We start from the raw sequence: 25,039 nt of genomic DNA on the forward strand, positions 1-25,039 counted from the left end.
GTAGTTTTTCGTGGAAACAGAACGGTTCCGAGAAATAGCAAATGCTCATTATAGATGCATCAGTTGACATAATCTAACAGTCGTTAGACGGGTTCGTATCACTTGATAGGAAAGGTAAGTACGCTTTGTAAATCTAGTACTTTCAGATAATCACAATTGTGCACACTATTTGACTAACGTGTTACATCATAGGTGTTTATCCACAGGGACTTGTAACGTAGGTTGTGAGAAAGTCTGTTGTGTAAACATGTGTACTATATACTAGAGGACAAGGGAACCAACGGCTCGCTTGGAAGAGGTACACCTGCCTCTACAAAAGTCGCCCGTATTCCGTCAAACATTGATAAATATGTACATATTTAACAACAATATATTCTTAAATAAATTTTCGACATGGAAAACACAACTTCAAACACGACATAATATATTAACATACATTTATTTCACTATGAACGTGGAAAATGCAGTCAGATATCACCGATGTCGTTTTGCCTGTCCAGTAAAATCTAGGTCAAAAGCACTCATATTCCCTTGTAACAAATTGTCCCTGTGTGTTTATCAGGCTGTTACTTTAAAGGATTTGTGCAGCCAAAATTTTTTTGATAATACGACAGGATATTGCTTTGGGTGAATGAAAAATTAAGTGCCACCCAACGAATCGCCTAGCTTTTAGCGCTATCGGTTGGTTTGGTCGTGATTTACGTATATACGGGTAGTGTCGACTACGGTCATGTGGTCTTGTGAAGGCAGAGTAGTACGCGGCTACACAAGGTAAGCCACACATATATACGTATACGTTAGATCTACAAATTGAGTTTTTCGAGTAAATGGTTATTCTAGCTTTATGATGTAGATATTTTTAGTTTAAAAACATTCCATTTACACCACTTCAAAAATTCAAACAAGTATATATCTATACTTTAGATTAGATAATCAGTCCAATTTGATAGCGATATCAAAATGATGTTCGGATCAGTCTGGACTGAGATTTAGATAGCATATGGTGTAAATTTCAGTGTAATTAATAAACAGTATAATGTAACACTATCTTTTTACGAGTAAAATCCCAAAATTTAGCATGAATATATCTAGAATCCGTGGTTTTATTTCAAACTTCTGCTATAACGATGCAAACACGGCACAGTTTTTGAGTAAAAATAAAATGTGGACGGTTATCAGTTATGTGATATTGGAGTAACAGTACCGAACTTATACCGAAAATAATATGTATATTTATATTGTTGCCTTTGAAACTTTATTCCATAACATTAAAATCTACCGTAAAACAAAGACTGCAAAATGAATTTGTACAAAAATGGTTTAATGACATGGAGAAATCAACAGGATGTCGTACGTATTCTATTTTTTTGAAAGTAAGTTTGAATTTGAAAGAAAATATCTTGAGAACGTCAAGCCAGCAGATAGGCAACTAACCATACTATTCAGAACTTCGAACATGCACTTATGTTATAGAAAATGGAAGATGGACTGTGAAACCTGAAGTAAATAGAACTTACATGTATAATCTGTGATTTACTGACATTGGAAACGAGTACCATTAATGTTTGAATGCAGTGATAAAATGATAAAAAGTTTAAGAGAAATAGAGGATCTTACCTGAGTGACTATGTGATATGAGATTTATCAAACGAGTTCAATAATTTGACATGCCACGAGCCTTTAGGCGAGTTGCATATCAAATTATTTAACGAGTTTGATAAATTTCATATCACATAGTCACGAGTGTAAGATTATATTTATCACATAACTTATTTATTAATAGAAATATAAGCAAAAGTTTAAATATCGTCTCTATATAAAACAGTAGAAATCCAGCTCGGATATGACGTTTCCGTCTACTGAAACAATCATGCGACGTCTATATATATTGTGACGTCAAAACTACATGTGAGGTCATACTAGAGTTATTACACATGCGTGTTACGATATTTATGATATGGCTGGACGGACCAGTTAAGTGATAAATGTATATATCAATCTACTACTATATATAGAACTCATAGTGTTATCAAATCATAGGCCTATCTACAAGTTGTAACATAACTCTATGGTATCTATTTCATTCCGTTGTAGTGATCCGCCGTTGTTCTGCCACCACTGTATAAGGTGTATTGTGCCAATAGTCAGGTCACCGTTAAGGCCATTGTCTTATGTTAGCATTATATTTAATCAACTTTCATTTTTTGTTAAGGAAATATAGTGGGTCTGTAAAGGAAAGGTAGTAAGTCCTTAATGGGAGAATAAATTTGTTGTGACAAGCCAATTTAACTCCCAATGACATCGACCTTGTTGCATGTTATATGGTTTTTGAAACAAAAACAAAAAACGATATTCATTAGTCGGTATCTACTTGCAAGGGCAGACAATTCTACAACATTTTGAATATACCACAGATGGCTACCCCTAATGAGTTAGCAGACATCATTCTCGCAACTGATGAATCGACCAATGCTGAATGGAAGAAGGTCCCATTAAATGTATGTAGTGTGAGACTTGGAAACTTCGTCCAGAAACGACAGCGGAACTTTTTTATAAGGCTGGTGCCCTTGTTTGAGAAATACAGTTATCACCCCGATAATGAAAATGTAAGATGTTAATATTTTCCACGTTAAAGCCAGGCACCATACTATGGGTAATCTATCATATATTGGAGTAAGTTTCGAGGATGATAATAACCAAATATACATTTTGTTACTGTAAAATGTCAAACTCTCCGTAAAGTTGAAGAAATAAAATGTGTCATTAATATACAAATACATATAATCTGTATAAATGACTTGAGGCCATAACAAAGTTATTTGTAATGCTAATTGAAATTATATATATTGAACATACCCGTATCAATGATTATTGAAAGTATATCCCAACATTGACTTTCTTTCAGCTGAAAGACTTTCTTAAAGAACGTAGAGGCCAAACATTTTCATTACAAGATATATCAGTGAAAAAAACATTACCAAAAAACATTGTAACAACTGATCGTGACCTACGTCCAACAATTGCAGCTGGAGAGGAGGTACAACTACTGTCCATGGGAGGCAATTACACCAGTGGTACCAGGACAGAAGTACCAGCTAGAAATTTAAATTATTCATACATTAAACGAGATAGTCTAGAAAAGCAGCTTAAAATATGGTAAGTGTATTAATATTTAAATACTACCTGCATCGTCCAGGTGACAAAATGCTGATGCCAGCCCAGTGAGAATGTCACTGTCACCCAAGGCGATGATGATAATTTTGGGATGTGAAAAAAAGTTTCCATACTGTGCAAACTATGTGAATCCGCGTAGCGGATTATCTCAAAAGATTGCAAACAATTTTTTCCATAGAACGATGAATTTAAAGCAAATATAGTGACATCCATACTTATAGTTAATTTTTGAGACTATTTGATTAAATGAATTATGTTTTAATGTGCGATTCCATAGGTTTTTCAACGGATTATTTTTCCAAATCAATACGCAACGTCAATGTTTTTATTGTGACGTCACGATGAAGTCGGGTTTTCCCACCATTCAATCTTTGTGTGAAAAACAAATAAGAAAAGTTAAAAAAGAAAAGTTCCGAATTTACATAAATAGATGCTTTATTAATAGTTTGCTGAAATCCTTGATACAGGTATTTATCACCGCTATTAGGTTCTTTTTAATTTATAATTCTGTGATTCTGAAAACATTGATTTCACGATTTCTTAGTTCTTGTTGCGTTTTAGTAACAAATTGTAAATTCGCAAAATATCCCACTTAGTTAAATAAGTATAAATTTTCCCTCGCGTAAAATTACATTATTACTTATATCGCATATTACTTATGACCCCATATAAAGGCATAGAGGGTCAGTAAGATTTGTATGGGGCAAGGGTATACCCCGAGCCTCCTATACTTCATACTGAAACTCTATGTCTTTATAGGGGTCATGATCAGTAACTGAGTATATAACGAATTTATCGCATCGAGGACCATTAATTTGTTTCATTAGGTCTTTGTTTCCTATATTTGTTTTTATCAACAATCTGAAATCAAACTTGAATCATGCTGGCGAAGGATACAAACAGACGACGCTTTTTTGGCGAGGATCACCTCGCCATTGTGATCGTGGTTGCAAAATTCTCTTTCAGTCAATTTCCTCAATATGATTGGCTTAGAACTTGCTCGCAGATACTAGCGCTCCTAACGGCAGTGTATTCAACAACTTTGATTTTACCGGGAATTTTAAATAGCAAATTTTGAATATGAAAGTTACTGAAATAAGCGTATCTGTAATGTTGAAATAGGAGAAGTAGATAACTGCTTTCATATCCTTACCATATACACTATCCACTTGAATTGTTTACAATGTATCTAGACTTTCCGTCCCGAAAATGTTGTTAACAATGCATGAAGACGTTTCGTCCCGAAAATGCTTCGCTTCGCCCCACGCGTTTTGTCCCTACTAGTGACAATTATCCCGCAACGGAAAAGATGAAATCAATGTTTCACCTCAAACATCAAAATTTTTACAATAATTATTTTTGTAATTTGAATCATATTAGTTCGGGAGCAAATAAATCTCAGGACGAAATGGAGATTTGTTTATCACGGCTGCGTTATGCCACTTGTACGTGTAAATCCACAATGGAAGAAAGACAACTCTAAGAAAATTTAGGATAAACTTTGTAAACTGATCAAATAGCGCGTGAGAGACGATGAACATTTTCTAAATGTCCAAGCTGGCGTAATCTTCCAACTTACGGCAGTTAATAAGGTATGAATATTTACCACATCCATAATTATCGATAATTTTATAAGCACATGTATACATTATTAGATTATATATACATATTAAAGCACGTGTAGAGGTTGTCACTAAAAACATTTTAGCCACTTTCATCACATGTAGGCCTACAGGAGCTTGACGTTCTGATAATATACATGTATATAACGTATTCAGTAAACTACGTAATTAACGAAGTATTTTTGGTCCGAATGACAAAAATCATACATAAAATGTTCGTATAACTCGAAGTGAGATTTTTTTGGACTACTTCATTTGTAGATCGATGAAAATGCCGATTTCTTTTTCATAATTCTTCCGTAGAACGGCACTTAAAAAGCTGTTTCAATCTACAACAAACGTGGAGAAAACGGTTTAAATGTTTAGCAACTATCCTGAGTTATATTTTATCAACAATCATCAGAGATTAGTAATTAAAACTTACATAAACATACTCCCGATTCTCACTTGCATTGTGTGATCACTCGAGCGGAACTAATCTCTACCACCTGGCACAGTCTTACAAAGGGGTGTTCTCTTAACGCCAACATATTTATCAACAACAGGTAGGTGTTGTTTTAGGAAACAATAGGAAGGCAATTATATACTGTTTCATATAAGCTGTCTTTATTTTCACCTGTAAAGTCACTTGAGATTTACCTGTATTTCAATCTGTATCATAGGTAACATTGGTGGGTTTTGGATAAAAATTCCTTCAATATATTCCGTATTATATACAACGTAAATTATTAATCAAAGATAATCAGTGCTTTAATATGCTAAGAATTGATATGGAGCTACATGTGGATTATTAAGAACGATGCATTTTGAGTTCCAGGTGAAATATTTTTTACAAATCATATCTCAATTTTATCAGAAAAACAGGTTTCTTGATCAGTGTATATTCTAATGTAACAGTATTCTGTTTTGACATAGGAGTTCCAGTAGGGCTACATTCTTAGCAAACTTTCATTTCTTGTGACCGTGCATAGTTGCGCATGATTTCTCTTATTGCATAGACGTACACCGTGAAGTATTTGGTTAGAAAATGAGTGGAGAAAAACAATATCACAAAAGTTTAAATTAATATTGTCGGAAATTTTGAACTGTTGATTATAGTTTAAGTTGGTAATCTATTGAAGCCGACACAAACACACATTATGATGTTTTATAAACATTGGTAATAATATATCATTGGGGTTTAATGCTCTATATGTATTTTTGATACAAAATATTTTTAGAAGTCACTTAATAATGTAAAAATACTAAATGAAATGAGATTGAAGACTGTTACTAAGGGTCTTAACCATATTCATTTTAATACACATTATAGATGTTAATGTTGCAATACTGGCAAAATTATTTCAAGTCCATATGTTGAAGGTCTTGTAATTCTCAAAATGTTGCAAAGTTTTATACTCAGAATACCAAATTAACAGTTTTCTAATTTTTTCTGTTTAAAGATTGTAGTACATATACCAATTTGTATCTAGTAACAATGTTTGACCGAAATTCAACCATAGGAAAGAAATTTATATGTTATTTCTAACATGCACAAAAATATATAACTTTACTGCACTGTTAACGGACAACAGTTTAATTATTGGGTGCTCTTTTGCTATAATGATATACAAATGTACATGTACATTTACATTATAATGTAACATCACGCTGATCTAGAAATACCATCTTAGGATAAGAAAGCAGGAAAATTATATAATTATGATAAATGATGCATCCTAATGCAACTTTCAAAATATATTGTATGTTCTGTTAACTTAAAAAGGTCAGTCAAGTACAAGTAAAATTTGGAAATCATATTTGACATAAATTCACTTACTCTTTGGTAGGTTATTAACGCAGATGTTACATGTACATGTACTATATATGTATTTAAGGTCACTTAACAGACATGTATGGAAGACCTTGTGGAAATATATCACTTTTCAACAGGCAAAAGGCTTATATTATTTCAAACTTTTAATCAAATTAGTGTTACACTAAGTTGAAACTGGATAATTCCTTTTTGGATTTTTTCTTTGATATTACTGAATGGTAAAGTTACTTCCATGTGAAATAAGTTTCAAAGAATTTTGCTTGATTTTAGTATCAATCTATTGAAAATCTAATGAGATTTATACCAGAGATTTTAGATATATCAAGGAAATCTTTAAAATTCTTGAAATAAAATCATTGTGAATTTAATTTAATTTCATTCATAGATTCTATTGTTATATTTTCATAGATATTAACAGAAACATATATTATGTATATATGTATCTGATATTAAATATGAACACTTATTGAAATGAAAATTAATCAATATACACTTAGATAAGTATCAACTTAGGTAACTTTTACATGTAAATTTACCTGTGGCATTGGGTCTGCCTTTAGGAATAAGACTATAACCACTGTCACAACAAACTACCCTACAGCTAAATCCAAAATGTTGGAGTTCAGAGATACACCCCTTACAAATGCAATCACACAAAAGCCTACACGATCACTGTTTTTAGTGCGATTACATCTTTGAGTATGAACAATACTAGTTCTTTGAACTTTTTACTCGGCAAAATAAACTTATCACCGTGCCCATGCACACATGCATATGCATATACTTATACTTCTGTGTGCACATTATCAGATACATTATATGACAACTGCTGTATTACAATCAATTTATGAAGGACAAAACTCCAAAGAACAGGAGGACTAAAGAACAACAGAAAATAAATTTCAATAATATTTACTCTAAACTGGTATTGTTATTTATAAAAAAAAGTTTAATTATATGATATTAGCCTTTTCGGTAATTACTCTGTTAATACATTTATTGTTTTCTTATGTTTTACAGAATGTCTACATGCAAGTATCATTTCAATTGGAACCAGTCCAGGAGAAAAAATGTGGGAACAAAATGAAAGAAATCATTTTCAACTGTGGTAGCTTAATACTGTAATAGTTTTTGATATGAAAATGATTACTATCATCATATTCAAATTCCATATATATAATACATTTAATGTTGTAAACATTTTTGATCCAAATAATTACCATCATCATCTTCATTCCATATATACAATACACATTAGTGTTGTGATTTGTGAATTTTACTTTAATATGCATATACTTGGTATTTGGTTTATTTTCTATGACATCTACATGCTTGAAATAAAAAGAATAAATAAAACATTAAATTTATAACACAATATGACATTAGTTGTTAATATTTTTAGAAAACATATTAAGATTATTGTTAATAATACACTAATCATCATCTTCGGCATACTTTATTCAAAATAAATTAGATATTAATTTGCATAACACAGGTTGTCTTATGTTTTCCCTCCTTGACTATCAATCTTCTCTGATCACTCTGAAAATGGTGATTTTACCTTTTTCGGTCGCCACATGAACTGCCTTAAATCAATTATATCCAATGCAATGAGACAACTGCATTTATTATAACGCTGTAAGGCAATTCTGCAAGATCAGCTTACATTGTTAATTTACATTGAACATATACATGCACAGTATGGTACCTTATTTATATCTCCTTTCCTATTTTCAATATACCTTGATGACTTGGAATCTTATCTGGCGGAAAAAGAATGTTAATTGTCTGACAACTATTGACAAATTATTTACAGATAATAATGAAATATATCCCAAACTTTTATCATTTTATATGGCGATGACACTGTTCTACAACAAATGTTAAACGGATTTGAATAATATTGCATTACATTATTGCATTACATGGAAATTATAATCTAATATATCAGAAAGATAAAAGTTGTAATATTCTCAAAACGTAAATTGGCCCAACAACACCAGTTTACGTTATGGGATATAGAATTATTTTGATAAGAAGGGTATACATATCTATGTATATTTTTTAACATTAATGGTAGCGTTTTTAAAGAAAAGGAAAAAACTGCTGAACAAACAATTAAATCAGTGTCTACTATTTTTAAGAAACAAAGGAATGTATCCCTTCCTGTTGATTTTAAACTGAAAATATTTTAGTCACTTGTAATGCCAGTTTTATTATGCTCATCAGAAGTATGGGGATTTGAAAATACAAATATTGTAGAAAAAATCATTTGTAATTTCCTCAAGTTAAAAAAGTGTATAAAACAATTCATGGTTTATGGCGAGCTAACAAGATACCCAATTGATATTGGAATAAAATGTAGAATGATTACTTTTTGGCATAATGTATACTTAACATGAAAATAGACCAGACGTTTTTAGCTCGCCTATTCGAAGAATAGGGGGAGCTAATGTTGTCACCACGGCGTCGGCGTCGGCGTTGGCGTCCCATTTCACGTTAAAGTTTTTGAGCAAGCTTCTGTTTCGTCAATTGTTTAAGCTTAAGTCATCATAAATGTTTCTGATTTTATTTTCCAAATGTGTATGGATGCTGAACGTGATAATACAACCAATTTTGGGCCCTTTAGGTTTTTTTTGAGTCTGTTAATTTGTCATATTTCACGTTAAAATTTTTGAGCAAGTTTCTATTTTGTCTATTGTTTAAGCTTAAGTCATCATAAATGTTTATGATTTTATTTTCCTAATGTGTATGGATGCTGAACGTGATAATACAACCAATTTGGGGCCCTTTAGTTTTTTTTTAGTCTGTTAATTTGTCATATTTCCATGTTTAAATAGTAAATACTTGAACAACAACTTCTTCTGAATAGGCGAGCTTTGCTGTTCTCCGACAGCTCTTGTTTAAATGGCTGTAAGATGTTTAAGATATTTTATCAGAGCTAGTTTAAATCATGTTTGGATATATCAATCAACTTGCTGTTTTACAAAAGACTAATTACAAAAACTTGTTAAAAGTAGACCAATTGACCAGTTTATGCAGAAATGGTATGACTATATTGATAAGTCTTCTTGAGGACTGACATATTCTATATTTAAGACATTTTGGCATAGAAAAATATGCCTCTTGTCTGTCTCTGCTGCAAAACAATACTTGTTAACTGATACTTTGGTCCCAGGAACTTAATGAGAATAGCAATTCAGAATGGATATTTTAATTGACATCAAATTAACAAGGAAAAGGTTAAAGATGCTATAAAGTCATTTGGCATATAACACCATAGGAAATATTAGAATGGGCTCCTAAGAGTTTAGTATATGTTTTCTTATTTAACACCTTGGTGTCCAAGGAATCCTCAAAAGTCCAAACTGGAAGGAACACTAGCAAACTTTATTTCTTATTGTCCAAAAAAATGTTGACTTTAGAAATATATCCAATCATTGAGACCGAGCCATTTAGTACTTTCAGTACTTTGATTATTAGTTTACTAGGTCATGTCTTTACATATTTATTTATGTATTTCTTTTCGGAATCTGCAAATGTACTGTATAAGAAACCTGCAGAATAATACTGAATAATTCATAAATTAACAATAATGTCCACATTCCAAGTGCACAGTAGGCCTTCCTCAATATGACACCAGACTTGCTGTATATTGAAAGCGCCACAAACAAAAGTGACACAAACATCCATCCAACATTTGAAGCGCAATCTCCTTGATCATCTCTGCGTTCTCGCTGAGATAATCACTCAAAAGTTATGCCGATAAATTGATTGTAGAGTGAGGATTGACCTGTACTGTACGAATCCCTCTATTTGTTTATAATCACAGTCGAGAAAACGCTTGAATTGTTTGACTTTTACAACGTCATCAACTTTCACACTGGCGTAGGGGAAGCGACTCGCATTAAAAATGCATTTCTACTGTAATAAAATGGTATATTTACTGGAAGAGAATGTGTTTAAATTTTGAAGTGATGGCGAGAGCCGCCATATTGCACCATAATGAAATTTACTGACCCCCCTATCAAGTGTAAGGGGTTCACCACGTGACGGCTCTCCGCCAATCATTTGGGGACATTTCTGTCGAGGTGCGATAAGTAAAAAAATGTATATATAGCGGGAACATATGTGACAAAGTTAAAATGTCTCCTCTTTGTCTTGATAAGGTCCCTGAACATGGAATCCGATTATATAAAGGACATGAAAAGAGAAAATGTTATCCCATGCATTGTCAACGAACTGTGTGAAGCCATACAACCAACAGATGAAACTGACGGGTTGGCTACTTCTACCAAACGGCGGAAAGTGGAAGGAAGCATCAAATATTATCCGGTATAAACTAACATTTGTTGAAATTAATGCAAGGTAGTCATCCAGTAAATGAATCTGATTTAAATACAAATCCTTATTATCATTCCGTTTGGTAAATGATCTAACAACATCCACTTAAGGGTCACGTTTTAGTGACCTTTCAAATATGCCAATCACATTGCCGCTTGCAGAATTTCAGGGGACTGGAAAGTTTGAAAGAGCTGCAAGAATATTTCTTGTTTACTTAGGTCCCTCGCTCATTCTGGACAACAAAGATAAATGTATATGTAAACTGGGACGAAATGTCGTTTTTTAATGAAGGTGTTGAAATTGCAATTGATCTGAAGTACATGTGTCATAAAGGTCATCCGAACATGACCCCTTATGGGATGTTATCAGATCCTCTATGGAACGGAGGTACAATGTAGTAATAAGTATCTGTATTTTTATCAGGTTATAAAGATGCTACAGCGCCGACGAATATGAATTGGTATATATCAAAAACAGATGAATTAGTTCTTTTCTTCGGTAATAAAAGTTATTTACTTTACACTATTGCCACTATTGAAAAGTTTGAGCTTCATATTTTACTTCTGTATAAAAGTATTTGAAATAATAAATTGCATTGTGAAAAAAATCAATGCCATTATACCCTATTACTGTATATTGAATGCTAAGATAACGAAAGCAAAACTTAATATTTCATATGTATTTATGTGTAATTAGTAATGTATATATTATATTCATTTTGCAGTTCCATTCGGTAACCATAGTAACCAATGAACATCTCATGTCAAAACTGTTTCATTGTATTTGTCATCTTATTAAAACCTTCATACATGTACATAAATTTGCAGCTTAAAAAGGGATTGTTACATTTAGACCAATCAGAGGCCTCTGCTATGCTTCCAAGAGAACCATCATTAACCATAGGATATGTGTAATAATAGGTATCATATGTTACATCACTTGACCAAGATTCCAAAGACTAATGCGTTATTTACTCATTGCATCAACATTACTGTGGCGTTTTGTTGAAATTGGTGATGAATGAGTGTGCCCCATACATTCATTTAGTTGACTTTTAACCTTCATTTGGTTGCATTGGTAACCATATACAGGTAATTATTACTTTGCGCGATTTTAATTCACGTATTTTGCTGAGCAAACTAATTTGAAAAAAACATTGCCAGACACATGCCTCGAATACAGGTTAAGTGGACTATAGAAATCTCAGCATAGAAACATGGAATTAATTCTCCGTACTAATTGGTTAAAGTTGACAGTGCTACAGTGTAGTTAAAGTTAAAAAGAGTAGGACCTTCCATTTTTGTTCCCTCTCTTCCAGTATGTCAACGCGCAAATGCATTGTCAGCTTTAACAGGCCATCACGACTTCGAAGTTGCCCTCATGACATTAATTCGCGATAACATTACTGCTAAATCAAACCTATTATAATGGAGTACCTTTTTTTCTCCCTTAACAATATTTAATTTTATTTTCTTTTGCAACAGACTTATATGCCAATTACACCAACGATTCGATTGGGTCACGAAACTTCGGAAGAAAAACATGCGTGTGTCATTGGTCCAGTTCTTTACAAAACGTTACCATTGGAGGTGTCTGGAGATGGGAAAATGACAGCAACAAAATCATCGAAGGGATTTCTAAAAGATACATTGCCAGTACTCAATAATGCACGACGTTGCAGAATTGCGCTTTGTGGTATGCATTTTTGTTATAATTGGTTGAATACATTTACCAATGCAATTGCTCAGTTATTGTTTGTGTTCATAATCTAACATTTAAACAATATCTAAACTGAAGTTTATTGTTGAATAATTGTCTCTAGTATGTATTTGCAATATGTAAATGTATACTATATTCACACAAACATTTTAGCGAAAAATGTCTGGCAGGAACAACGCTAAAAGAATTGTATCGCAGAGTATAACAACTCTTAACAAATGATTATATTATTTCAAAATCCATCAATAACTGTGGAAAAATTCTTTGCTTGCCAAGTTGAGTAACTACGATAGTCAGGATGACAGGATATATAGTTCCGCTTATAGAAAGTTATAGCTGCCGTTAAATTAGAAATATAACAATAATCAAAAATAGGAATTGTCAACATCAAAATCTGATCATATATCAATAATGTTTATTTCGAACAAATTAGGGATAACCTAGGCGAAACGACTACGTAGATGTATCGTTGTCAGAGTAGTGATGCGGTCCGAAGTGGAGCGAGTCATATTTGATGTTTAACTGAGGAAAGATAGTGTGGGATATTCATGGTATGGTCGTTGATAACATAGTTTGAAACACACATGAGCTGCTGACTGTATGTCATGGATGTGTCGGTGTACAAACGCGATATAGATCCGAAAACTATATTCAGATGTCCCGTATATTGGGGTAAGTCGAGTGACTGTACTGGTGTAAACTATGGAATTCCCCCAATATTATTGGGGAAATCTCCCGGTTGTAGTCCCGACCAGCGATTCGCTTTGTTGTTTATAACCGTAATAATGCTTGAACACATACTCTATTTTGATGTCAAATACCCACTTGATCTGGATCTAATATCAACTCTTCCTATTTCTTTTTTGAAATCTGTCAACCTATGACAAGTAAACTTTGTTTACATTTCAATAATTTTTTTCTTTGTTTTCATACTAAAACTAGCTTTCTGATTGGCCGATTCTTTTTTTCCATACCACTATAATTAATTTTTCTTTATTTCTTGCTTTCTGATTGGCCTAATCATTCTTTGCATTCCACGATGAAAAAATCCAGGAATGGCGCGGAAATCCGACGTTATCGTGACGTCACAATAGAAACATTTACGTTGCGTATTGATTCGGCAAAAATAATCTCTTGGAAAAATCAACGGGATCGTACGTGTAAACGTATTTCATTTTATCAAGTAGTATGGAAAATTAACCAAATTAAATTTCGTTTGCAAACATTGTGAGAATCCGCTACGCGGATTCACACAGTTTGCAAACAAAATTGCTTTGATACCCCGATGAAATTATTAAAAAAATAGTGACTTCAATGCTTAAATGAGAACAAAAATCCGAGAATGGCGATGAAACCAGATGTTTTTGTGACGTCACAATAGTAATATTGACGTTGGGTATTGAATTCGAAAAATAATCCCTTTAATTATACGCGGATTCACACTGTTTGCAAACCAAAATTAAAATCCAAACCGCGATGAAATTAAAAAAAAAATAGTGACACCAAAGCTTAATTGTAAAATTTGCTGTTCATTTCTTTCGATACTAACGAGAATGATATTGTGTGTGCCGCCTAAAGTTCCATCTTTTTGTTAAACATTAAGCCTCAATCAAAGCAAAACTATGTAGTGGAAAGATGTAAATTAAGTAATAACTTAGATTAGCATATGACGCAACAACTTATCGAAGCGTGCAGTAGAAGAAGTACGGTCTGACCTGGGATTGTATTCATACGACATTGCGATTACGCTAATTTTGAACTCCAATTGACTACAAAGGAACATATGTAAACCTGTGTGCATGACTTCGCTTTACACTAGACTGACATGTTATATCCGTAATGCTAACTCTAACATTAATTGCATATCATGCCTCATATTTGACAACAGTGTGAACCAAACGTAGGTGGCTATGGGGCGAACATAATAGTAGTTCAGAAGATGAAGAGATTTAATTCCACGTCATTTTTGTAAAATGTGTAAAGCATCCGATTGGAGTAAATTTAAAACAATCTAATACTGTAAATCAACGATCGTTCACGGCACGGTTAAGTGATTGTCATTTCAAAATAAGCTCTCGAAGATTAATAATCATCAATTAAAGAACAATAAATTCAATTGTCTATCAGTATAGTTGATGTATACATTAATTCGCGGAGAGAAAATTTCGCGAATTTACATGGATCGCGAAATTCGCCTAGGTAAATCACGCGCGAACGAACATTAGTTTACAGTAATTCTTTATATCCATACAATATATTAAGCGCATCCAGTAAAGTTGTTGTGGAGTGTCTCATAACTAAGTCCTTAATTTTCTCTTCTGCCATAAACAGCAGACGCTGAACCCAATAAACCATCGGTCTTGGGTCCACAAATGGCTGATATCCCTCAAGGAGGAATGAGCAGCATCGTTAGTGATGGGGCCGCTGGACAATTCAGCAGTACAAGTAGTATATGCATGTATTACTCAAGACAAAGAATTCAGTGAAAATTGATATTTTATCTTGGTTTTGTGTTGAATGCCTTCGACGATAAGCAAACATTTCATTTTCTGTTGTTTTCACCTATTTTTATCTTGCATAAGTTTAATTATGTCAGGTTTCCCTTTTGGAAGATAAAAGCTGTAAAATTTAAAACAAAGATGAGTTTGGTTTTCAAAGCAAATATGTATCACGTAGTTCTTTTGCAAATACATCCAAACTTAATTTTAAATTTGATTGAAAATGAGTCTACGTTTGTCCGAGTTGCAATTTAACCTTGTATAATGAGTTTCACCAAGCATTTTGGAGTCTAATATAAAGAAACTGTTAAGATATCACGATCATTAGTGTGATCCGGGTGTAGCATGTCATCAAAATAACTTAGAAACATTATGATGGCTGAATGGGGAACACATGCTAAAATGAATACGATATATAGGGATATGATGACATTTACAACATCATTGTAAAATATAACACATAAATATACATGTACTTGAAAGAATTCTTTTGTTTTAGACAATTCAAATCCTACACTTCAGTCGAGTTATCGGGCAATAGAAAAATTGCTTGGCCACATAGTCCGTAATGAAGATATTGCTAACGCATTTAGGTGTCTCAACAGCGACGAGATACAGTACTTATGTCGCATGGTAAGTAAAAGACTTATGTCGCGTGGTAAGTAAAAGACTTATGTCGCGTGGTAAGTAAAAGACTTATGTCGCGTGGTAAGTAAAAGACTTATGTCGCGTGGTAAGTAAAAGACTTATGTCGCGTGGTAAGTAAAAGACTTATGTCGCGTGGTAGGTAAAAGACTTATGTCGTGTGGTAAGTAAAAAAAAACTTATGTCGTGTGGTAAGTAAAAGACAGATGTCGCGTGGTAATTAAAAAACTTATGTCGCGTGGTAATTAAAAAACTTATGTCGCGTGGTAAATAAAAGACTTAGGTCGCTTGGTAAGTAAAAGACTTACGTGGCTTGGTAGGTAAAAAACTTATATCGTGTGGTAAGTAAAAAAACGTATGTGGCGTGGTAAAAAACTTATGTCGCGTGGTAAGAAAAAGACTGATGTCGCTTGGTAAGTAAAACACTTATGTCGCGTGGTTAGTAAAAGACTTATGTCGCGTGGTAAGTAAAAAAACTTATGTCATGTGGTAAGTAAAAGACTTATGTCGAGTGGTAAGTAAAAAAACTTATGTCGCGTGGTAAGTAAAAGACTAATGTCGTGTGGTAAGTAAAAGACTTATGTCGTGTGGTTAATAAAAGACTTATGTCGCGTGGTAAGTAAAAGACTTATGTCGCGTGGTAAGTAAAAGACTTATGTCGTGTGGTTAATAAAAGACTTATGTCGCATGGTTAGTAAAAGACTTATGTCGTGTGGTTAATAAAATACTTATGTCGCGTGGTAAGTAAAAGACTTATGTCGCGTGGTAAAAAAACTTATGTCGCGTGGTAAGTAAAAGACTCATGTCGCGTGGTTAGTAAAAGACTTATGTTGTGTGGTAAGTAAAAGACTTATGTCGCGTGGTAAGTAAAAGACTTATGTCGCGTGGTAAGTAAAAGACTTATGTCGCGTGGTAAGTAAAAGACTTATGTCATGTGGTTAATAAAAGACTTACGTCGCTTGGTAGGTAAAAAACTTATATCGTGTGGTAAGTAAAAAAACGTATGTGGCGTGGTAAAAAACTTATGTCGCGTGGTAAGGAAAAGACTGATGTCGCTTGGTAAGTAAAACACTTATGTCGCGTGGTTAGTAAAAGACTTATGTCGCGTGGTAAGTAAAAAAACTTATGTCATGTGGTAAGTAAAAGACTTATGTCGAGTGGTAAGTAAAAATACTTATGTCGCGTGGTAAGTAAAAGACTAATGTCGTGTGGTAAGTAAAAGACTTATGTCGTGTGGTTAATAAAAGACTTATGTCGCGTGGTAAGTAAAAGACTTATGTCGCGTGGTAAGTAAAAGACTTATGTCGTGTGGTTAATAAAAGACTTATGTCGCATGGTTAGTAAAAGACTTATGTCGTGTGGTTAATAAAAGACTTATGTCGCGTGGTAAGTAAAAGACTTATGTCGCGTGGTAAAAAAAACTTATGTCGCGTGGTAAGTAAAAGACTGATGTCGCGTGGTTAGTAAAAGACTTATGTTGTGTGGTAAGTAAAAGACTTATGTCGCGTGGTAAGTAAAAGACTTATGTCGCGTGGTAAGTAAAAGACTGATGTCGCGTGGTAAGTAAAAGACTTATGTCATGTGGTTAATAAAAGACTTATGTCGCGTGGTAAGTAAAAGACTTATGTCGCGTGGTAAAAAACTTATGTCGCGTGGTAAGTAAAAGACTGATGTCGCGTGGTTAGTAAAAGACTTATGTCGTGTGGTTAGTAAAAGACTTATGTCGCGTGGTAAAAAACTTATGTCGCGTGGTAAGTAAAAGACTGATGTCGCGTGGTTAGTAAAAGACTTATGTCGTGTGGTTAGTAAAAAACTTATGTCGCGTGGTAAGTAAAAGACTTATGTCGTGTGGTTAGTAAAAGACTTATGTCGCGTGGTAAAAAACTTATGTCGCGTGGTAAGTAAAAGACTGATGTCGCGTGGTTAGTAAAAGACTTATGTCGTGTGGTTAGTAAAAAACTTATGTCGCGTGGTAAGTAAAAGACTTATGTCGCGTGGTAAGTAAAAGTCTTATGTCGTGTGGTTAATAAAAGACTTATGTCGCGTGGTAAGTAAAAGACTTATGTCGCGTGGTAAGTAAAAGACTGATGTCGCGTGGTAAGTAAAAGACTTATGTCGTGTGGTTAATAAAAGACTTATGTCGCGTGGTAAGTAAAAGACTTATGTCGCATGGTAAAAAACTTATGTCGCGTGGTAAGTAAAAGACTGATGTCGCGTGGTTAGTAAAAGACTTATGTCGTGTGGTTAGTAAAAGACTTATGTCGCGTGGTAAGTAAAAGACTTATGTCGCGTGGTAAGTAAAAGACTTATGTCGTGTGGTATGTAAAAGACTTATGTCGCGTGGTAAGTAAAAGACTAATGTCGCGTGGTAAGTAAAAGACTGATGTCGCGTGGTAAGTAAAAGACTTATGTCATGTGGTTAATAAAAGACTTATGTCGCGTGGTAAGTAAAAGACTTATGTCGCGTGGTAAAAAACTTATGTCGCGTGGTAAGTAAAAGACTGATGTCGCGTGGTTAGTAAAAGACTTATGTCGTGTGGTTAGTAAAAGACTTATGTCGCGTGGTAAAAAACTTATGTCGCGTGGTAAGTAAAAGACTGATGTCGCGTGGTTAGTAAAAGACTTATGTCGTGTGGTTAGTAAAAAACTTATGTCGCGTGGTAAGTAAAAGACTTATGTCGTGTGGTTAGTAAAAGACTTATGTCGCGTGGTAAAAAACTTATGTCGCGTGGTAAGTAAAAGACTGATGTCGCGTGGTTAGTAAAAGACTTATGTCGTGTGGTTAGTAAAAAACTTATGTCGCGTGGTAAGTAAAAGACTTATGTCGCGTGGTAAGTAAAAGTCTTATGTCGTGTGGTTAATAAAAAGACTTATGTCGCGTGGTAAGTAAAAGACTTATGTCGCGTGGTAAGTAAAAGACTGATGTCGCGTGGTAAGTAAAAGACTTATGTCGTGTGGTTAATAAAAGACTTATGTCGCGTGGTAAGTAAAAGACTTATGTCGCATGGTAAAAAACTTATGTCGCGTGGTAAGTAAAAGACTGATGTCGCGTGGTTAGTAAAAGACTTATGTCGTGTGGTTAGTAAAAGACTTATGTCGCGTGGTAAAAAACTTATGTCGCGTGGTAAGTAAAAGACTGATGTCGCGTGGTTAGTAAAAGACTTATGTCGTGTGGTTAGTAAAAAACTTATGTCGCGTGGTAAGTAAAAGACTTATGTCGTGTGGTTAGTAAAAGACTTATGTCGCGTGGTAAAAAACTTATGTCGCGTGGTAAGTAAAAGACTGATGTCGCGTGGTTAGTAAAAGACTTATGTCGTGTGGTTAGTAAAAAACTTATGTCGCGTGGTAAGTAAAAGACTTATGTCGTGTGGTTAGTAAAAGACTTATGTCGCGTGGTAAAAAACTTATGTCGCGTGGTAAGTAAAAGACTGATGTCGCGTGGTTAGTAAAAGACTTATGTCGTGTGGTTAGTAAAAAACTTATATCGCGTGGTAAGTAAAAGACTTATGTCGCGTGGTAAGTAAAAGTCTTATGTCGTGTGGTTAATAAAAGACTTATGTCGCGTGGTAAGTAAAAGACTTATGTCGCGTGGTAAGTAAAAGACTTATGTCGTGTGGTTAATAAAAGACTTATGTCGCGTGGTAAGTAAAAGACTTATGTCGCATGGTAAAAAACTTATGTCGCGTGGTAAGTAAAAGACTGATGTCGCGTGGTTAGTAAAAGACTTATGTCGTGTGGTTAGTAAAAGACTTATGTCGCGTGGTAAGTAAAAGACTGATGTCGCGTGGTAATTAAAAGACTTATGTCGCGTGGTAAGTAAAAACTTATGTCAGGTTTTAAGTAGAAGATTTATGTCGCGTGGTTAGTAAAAAAAACTTATGTCGCGTGGTTAGTAAAATACTTATGTCGTGTGGTTAGTAAAAGACTTATGTCGCGTGGTAAGTAAAAGACTTATGTCACGTGGTAAGTAAAAGACTTATGTCGCGTGGTAAGTAAAAGACTTATGTCGCGTGGTAAGTAAAAGACTTATGTCGCGTGGTAGGTAAAAGACTGATGCCCCATGGTAAGTAAAAGATTCAAGGAGGTAGTAAGTGAAATACGTACGTGGTATGGTAAGTAAAAAACGTATGTAGCGTGTGGTAAGTAAAATATAAGTAAACTAATTACGTACCATGGTTGGTGTAATTAACTATGTAGCGTGGTAAGTAAAAATATTGTGTAGTATAGCAAGTAAATGCTGATGCACCATGGTAAGTTAAAGTTAACGTTAATATGAGTAGTTGATGCCGGATTCGATTGAAATGCTGTTTTTTATTTCCACGGTTTACTATTCTGTGATAAATTCTTTATTTGGTTACAGAGTTTTGCTTTACTTTCACTCTGCCGTATCTGATGTCAACAAGTATTTTCTGTTGATATTAAAGATGAAAACATAACAAGCTACTGGTTGATATTTTTGTTAATTCATTTATTGTTACATTTCAATTTGAATAGAAATTTATCAGAGTTAAATTTACTTGCAAAATTTTAAACAGTTGCAACTGGCAACATATAAAATGCATGTGATAAATCATAAAATATTCTACAGTTTGAAAAACAAGAGCATACGTACGAGGACCTTGATATACCAGATGACAACTCCGTGTCCACGAACTGCCGGAATATTTTGCTGTTTGCAGGGTTTGAATCCCAGGTATGCGCATGTGTATTGTTAGTTTCTTTCCTGTATTGAAATAAAAAATGAAAGTGAAGTATGAGTATCCACGATGTATGAATGCTTTAAGTACAGAGATATATCTCTCTATTAGCGAATAAAATGGGGGAAACGACAAGTATGACATACATGTATATAGCTTACTTCTGTTTCAAATTGACAAATTCGAGAACATTTTTTCCGCGAATTTCTATCTTATTTACCTTCTCCTTTAAAATGCATGAATGTACTCAGAAACTAGAAAAAAAGGGAAATGCATATTATAATTAATTGCTTAGGTCTTCAGAATCATCCAATAAATAAAGACTTACTAATGTCTATTGTATTTATATCGATGCTTACAGAAACCAGGCACACTTACACTGAAGAAGACTGTGATGGTGGCTCCACCAGAAACATTGAAAGCGTCATACTACTTATCTGTTCTTCTGTTCGAAACCCCAGGGGATATGCTCAAGTACCTGAAGGCATCCACAGTCAACTTGTTTCCCTTGGTTAGTACTTTAAACCTTCTTTTTTTCGCGTAAGAATTGATTTTCGCGTATTTCCCAGTGATTAGAAACCAATCTCGAAAATAACTGGCTGCAAAATGTTTCAGATGCAGATGAAGTAGAACCTTAGAAACCAAATTCGAAAATAACTGGCCGCGAAATGTTTCAGATGCAGATGAAGTAGAACCTAAGAAACCAATCTCGAAAATAAATGGCCACGAAATTTTTCAGATGCAGATGAAGTAGAACCTAAGAAACCAATCTCGAAAATAAATGGCCACGAAATTTTTTCAGTTACAGATGAAATAGAACCTAAGAAACCAATCTCGAAAATAACTGGCCACAAATTGTTTTAGATGCAGATGAAGTAGAACCTCAAAAGTCTCGATCGCGAAACAATAACGTCGTGAAAAAGACGTTATATGCGTAAAATCGCAAAATGACTTCGTCGCGAAAATAATTTGGCTAATATTATTGTGGAACGACTGATTTTCATGGCGACTTATTTCAATGTTTTTATGCATGATAAAATTTAATTTCGCATTATAGTTTGTATAAACAATTGTTGTTAAATCGTGACAATTTATTTTCACGAATATCAGGATTTTTCAGTTTAGGTGGTGTTAGATGTTATTCTAGAAAGTCAAATTACCGTATAGTAACAAATAAAGAACAGATAAATGTTATTCTAGAAAGTCATCTCACCGTATATTAACAAATAAAGAACATATAGATGTTATTCTAGAAAGTCAAATGACCGTATATTAACAAATAAAGAACAAATTCTAATAGATGTTATTCTAGAAAGTCAAATTACCGGATATTAACAGTAAAGAACATATAAATGTTATTCTAGAAAGTCAAATTACCGTATATTAACAAATAAAGAACATATAGATGTTATTCTAGAAAGTCAAATTACCGTATATAAACAAATAAAGAACAAATTCTGATCGATGTTATTCTAGAAAGTCAAATTACCGTATATTAACAAATAAAGAACATATAGATGTTATTCTAGAAAGTCAAATTACCGTATATTAACAAATAAAGAACAGATTCTGATAGATGTTATTCTAGAAAGTCAAATTACCGTATATTAACAAATAAAGAACATATAGATGTTATTCTAGAAAGTCAAATTACCGTATATTAACAAATAAAGAACATATAGATGTTATTCTAGAAAGTCAAATTACCGTATATTAACAAATAAAGAACATATAGATGTTATTCTAGAAAGTCAAATTACCGTATATTAACAAATAAAGAACAGATTCTGATAGATGTTATTCTAGAAAGTCAAATTACCGTATATTAACAAATAAAGAACATATAGATGTTATTCTAGAAAATCAAATTACCGTATATTAACAAATAAAGAACATATAGATGTTATTTTAGAAAGTCAAATTACCGTTTATTAACAAGTAAAGAACAGATTCTGATAGATGTTATTCTAGAAAGTCAAATTACCGTATATTAACAAATAAAAAACAGATAAATGCTATTCTAGAAAATCAAATTACCGTATATTCACAAATAAAGAACATATAGATGCTATTCTAGAAAGTCAAATTACCGTATACTAACAAATAAAGAACAATTGCTATTCTAGATAAATGTTATTCTAGAAAGTCAAATTACCGTTTATTAACAAAAAAAAACAGATTCTGATAGATGTTATTCTAGAAAGTCAAATTACCGTATATTAACAAATAAAGAACATATAGATGTTATTCTAGAAAGTCAAATTACCGTATATTAACAAATAAAGAACATTCTGATAGATGTTATTCTAGAAAGTCAAATTACCGTATATTAACAAATAAAGAACATATAGATGTTATTTTAGAAAGTCAAATTACCGTTTATTAACAAATAAAGAACAAATTCTGATCGATGTTATTCTAGAAAGTCAAAATACCGTATATTAGCAAATAAAGAACATATAGATTTTTTCTAGAAAGTCAAATTACCGTATACTAACAAATAAGGAACACAACAGGATTGATGTCTTAACGTACTATACTAGCGATTTGATGATATTGTTTCACGATAATACCCGTCAACCTAGCACCTTTATCTATTGTACATATATCTAATTGCGCGATTTTTGTTATCTAGACGAACATTGCATTTAATTGTCTGAAAAAGATTTCCAACACCAAACTATTTTCTTGTTATATTTGTTGAAAATTAAGTATTAAAAATGCATTTTTCAGTTGAGAGATGTGCTACTTCTAAAATATCCTGGTGGTGATGTAGAAGTGCGTGGCAGTGATGCTGTTTTAAGCTGTCCTGACGCCATGAATCTTCTCAAAAGTTTGGATATTGGTATAAAAGGCTCTTCCGTTGTCAGCTTCCCGAAGTCCCGAGAATGTCTGGCGACTGTTGTCTGGGTAGCAATGTTATATGGTGGCCAATGTAATGCAGTACAGTAATAGTTACCTACCGCCTGTCATTGGAATAATGGTTCTTTATAGTAAACGTTTGCAGCAATATATTTAAGAGTACTGTGATTTCCAATACATTACACGTACTGGGGTATCCCGCCACCAAACTCCTTGAATAAAAATAGAAAGATTTTGTAAACAAATAAATCCTTGATAGTCCGCATTGGCAGTTTACCCGCGGGTTGTCCGGCTATGTACAAATAGGTGTAGTGTGTATTCATCGTCACAATAATCACGCTTGAGTCTATTATCATAGAATGAAAAATGAAAAAATAAAATTAATATTCAAAGACGCTGTCAAATCCCTACAGGTCTAAGTATGTTCAAATGATTTAATGCTTATGTGAGTTTAGTTGCTTTACATAGGTTTAGTAGAATGTATGCGTTTATTATATGTCCTCTGTTATATACTTCCTGAAGGCTTTATCACGATTTTCCGATTATGACATCGTTTTAAAAACATATTAAGTGATTAGTATTGCATTCAACTGAGCTCCCACGCCGCCACAACAACATCACAGATTCTATCAATCTAAGGGTAATTAGATGAGGAAAATAATTTAATCAAAACAGATTTTAGAATTGTTTATATTTGTTGATTGAAATGCCATATTTTAGTTTACTGTAGTTTTGAAGATTATAATTGCCTTGTATATATGTGTTATATTGCAATGTCTTTTTAGATATTTGCCAGGTATTTCAGCATGTAAATTGATGCGTAATGTTTCTATGCGTCAACCGATATCTCTGTTGTTTTTGTTATTGTTTAAATCATTACATTTATTGATTTTTGTTTGTTTCAGCATTCCAAAAAGATTTATCTTAGATTAAAAAATACAATATTTCCTTTAAAATGAAAGTATACTTTGTACAATTAGATTCATGAAACCGGAAATCATTGACAATATTTCCTATAGTTTTATATAAAATGATTTAATAACGAAAGATGCCCCTTCGCTAACAAATGGTATTTTTCTACAACGAAAACAAGAGCAGACGAATTAGTATTGTTCTTCAGTTGCAAAAGTTACTTACTTTACACCATTACCATCATTGAAAACTTTGAGCTTCTTATTTCGCTTCGATATAAAAAAAAATATTCAAAATTATTAATTGCGTCCTGAAAAAAACATTCAGGGCACTATACTATATATGGAATAAAGTATTGATAATGTATTTACTAAAACTAAAATAAAACATTATGTATTTATGTGTTAATTAGACATGAAAATCAGTTATTGTTCAAATGATGGGTATCGTTTATGCTATATTGCCGATGGAGCATCTTTAATATATATATACCGGTATTATATAGTTGGTACTAAACTAATTTATATCACGGCTTAGAATTTATCAACAACAAAGTCTTGTGTGTTCTCATTGATTGTCATATTACAGTATAATAATTATTTTGACGTTATAGTACTAATTAAAAATTGTAGAATTGATGTTAGATAATCTATGCATGTGATTATTTAAGCTTTATTTTCCACAAAAGGGTACTCAATAAACTTTGTATACGTCCGATCATTAAACTTGTCTTCTATTTCAAGAACAGAG

The 25,039-nt window shown here is 33.1% G+C and overlaps 1 protein-coding gene across 3 annotated transcripts; it reads left to right on the forward strand.

Annotated features, from left to right (window-relative positions):
* Positions 1 to 25,006, forward strand: LOC138309988 (uncharacterized). Of its 3 annotated transcripts, none has more exons than XM_069251137.1 (10): positions 1 to 114; positions 2,415 to 2,606; positions 2,906 to 3,156; positions 10,782 to 10,947; positions 12,441 to 12,651; positions 15,007 to 15,123; positions 15,673 to 15,806; positions 20,407 to 20,511; positions 20,877 to 21,026; positions 23,249 to 25,006. In XM_069251137.1, exons 2-10 carry the CDS (start codon positions 2,415 to 2,417, stop codon positions 23,465 to 23,467), a joined length of 1,545 nt encoding a protein of 514 aa, XP_069107238.1. In that variant the 5' UTR covers positions 1 to 114; the 3' UTR covers positions 23,468 to 25,006. The 3 variants fall into 3 exon arrangements, with proteins under 3 accessions (XP_069107238.1, XP_069107239.1, XP_069107240.1); XM_069251138.1 differs by having other exon boundaries at positions 15,010 to 15,123; XM_069251139.1 differs by having other exon boundaries at positions 2,415 to 2,498.
* The last annotated feature ends 33 nt before the right edge of the window (positions 25,007 to 25,039 follow it).

The sequence above is a fragment of the Argopecten irradians genome, chromosome 16 (assembly GCF_041381155.1).
Source record: "Argopecten irradians isolate NY chromosome 16, Ai_NY, whole genome shotgun sequence".
Lineage (NCBI taxonomy): Eukaryota > Metazoa > Mollusca > Bivalvia > Pectinida > Pectinidae > Argopecten > Argopecten irradians.

Coding starts and splice junctions, on each gene's coding strand:
- LOC138309988 (XM_069251137.1), top strand. CDS start 2,415: ATGGCTACCCCTAATGAGTTAGCAGACATCATTCTCGCAACTGATGAA. Junction 10,948..12,440: donor GAAGCATCAAATATTATCCG/GTATAAACTAAC, acceptor CTTTTGCAACAG/ACTTATATGCCAATTACACC. Junction 12,652..15,006: donor TTGCAGAATTGCGCTTTGTG/GTATGCATTTTT, acceptor TGCCATAAACAG/CAGACGCTGAACCCAATAAA.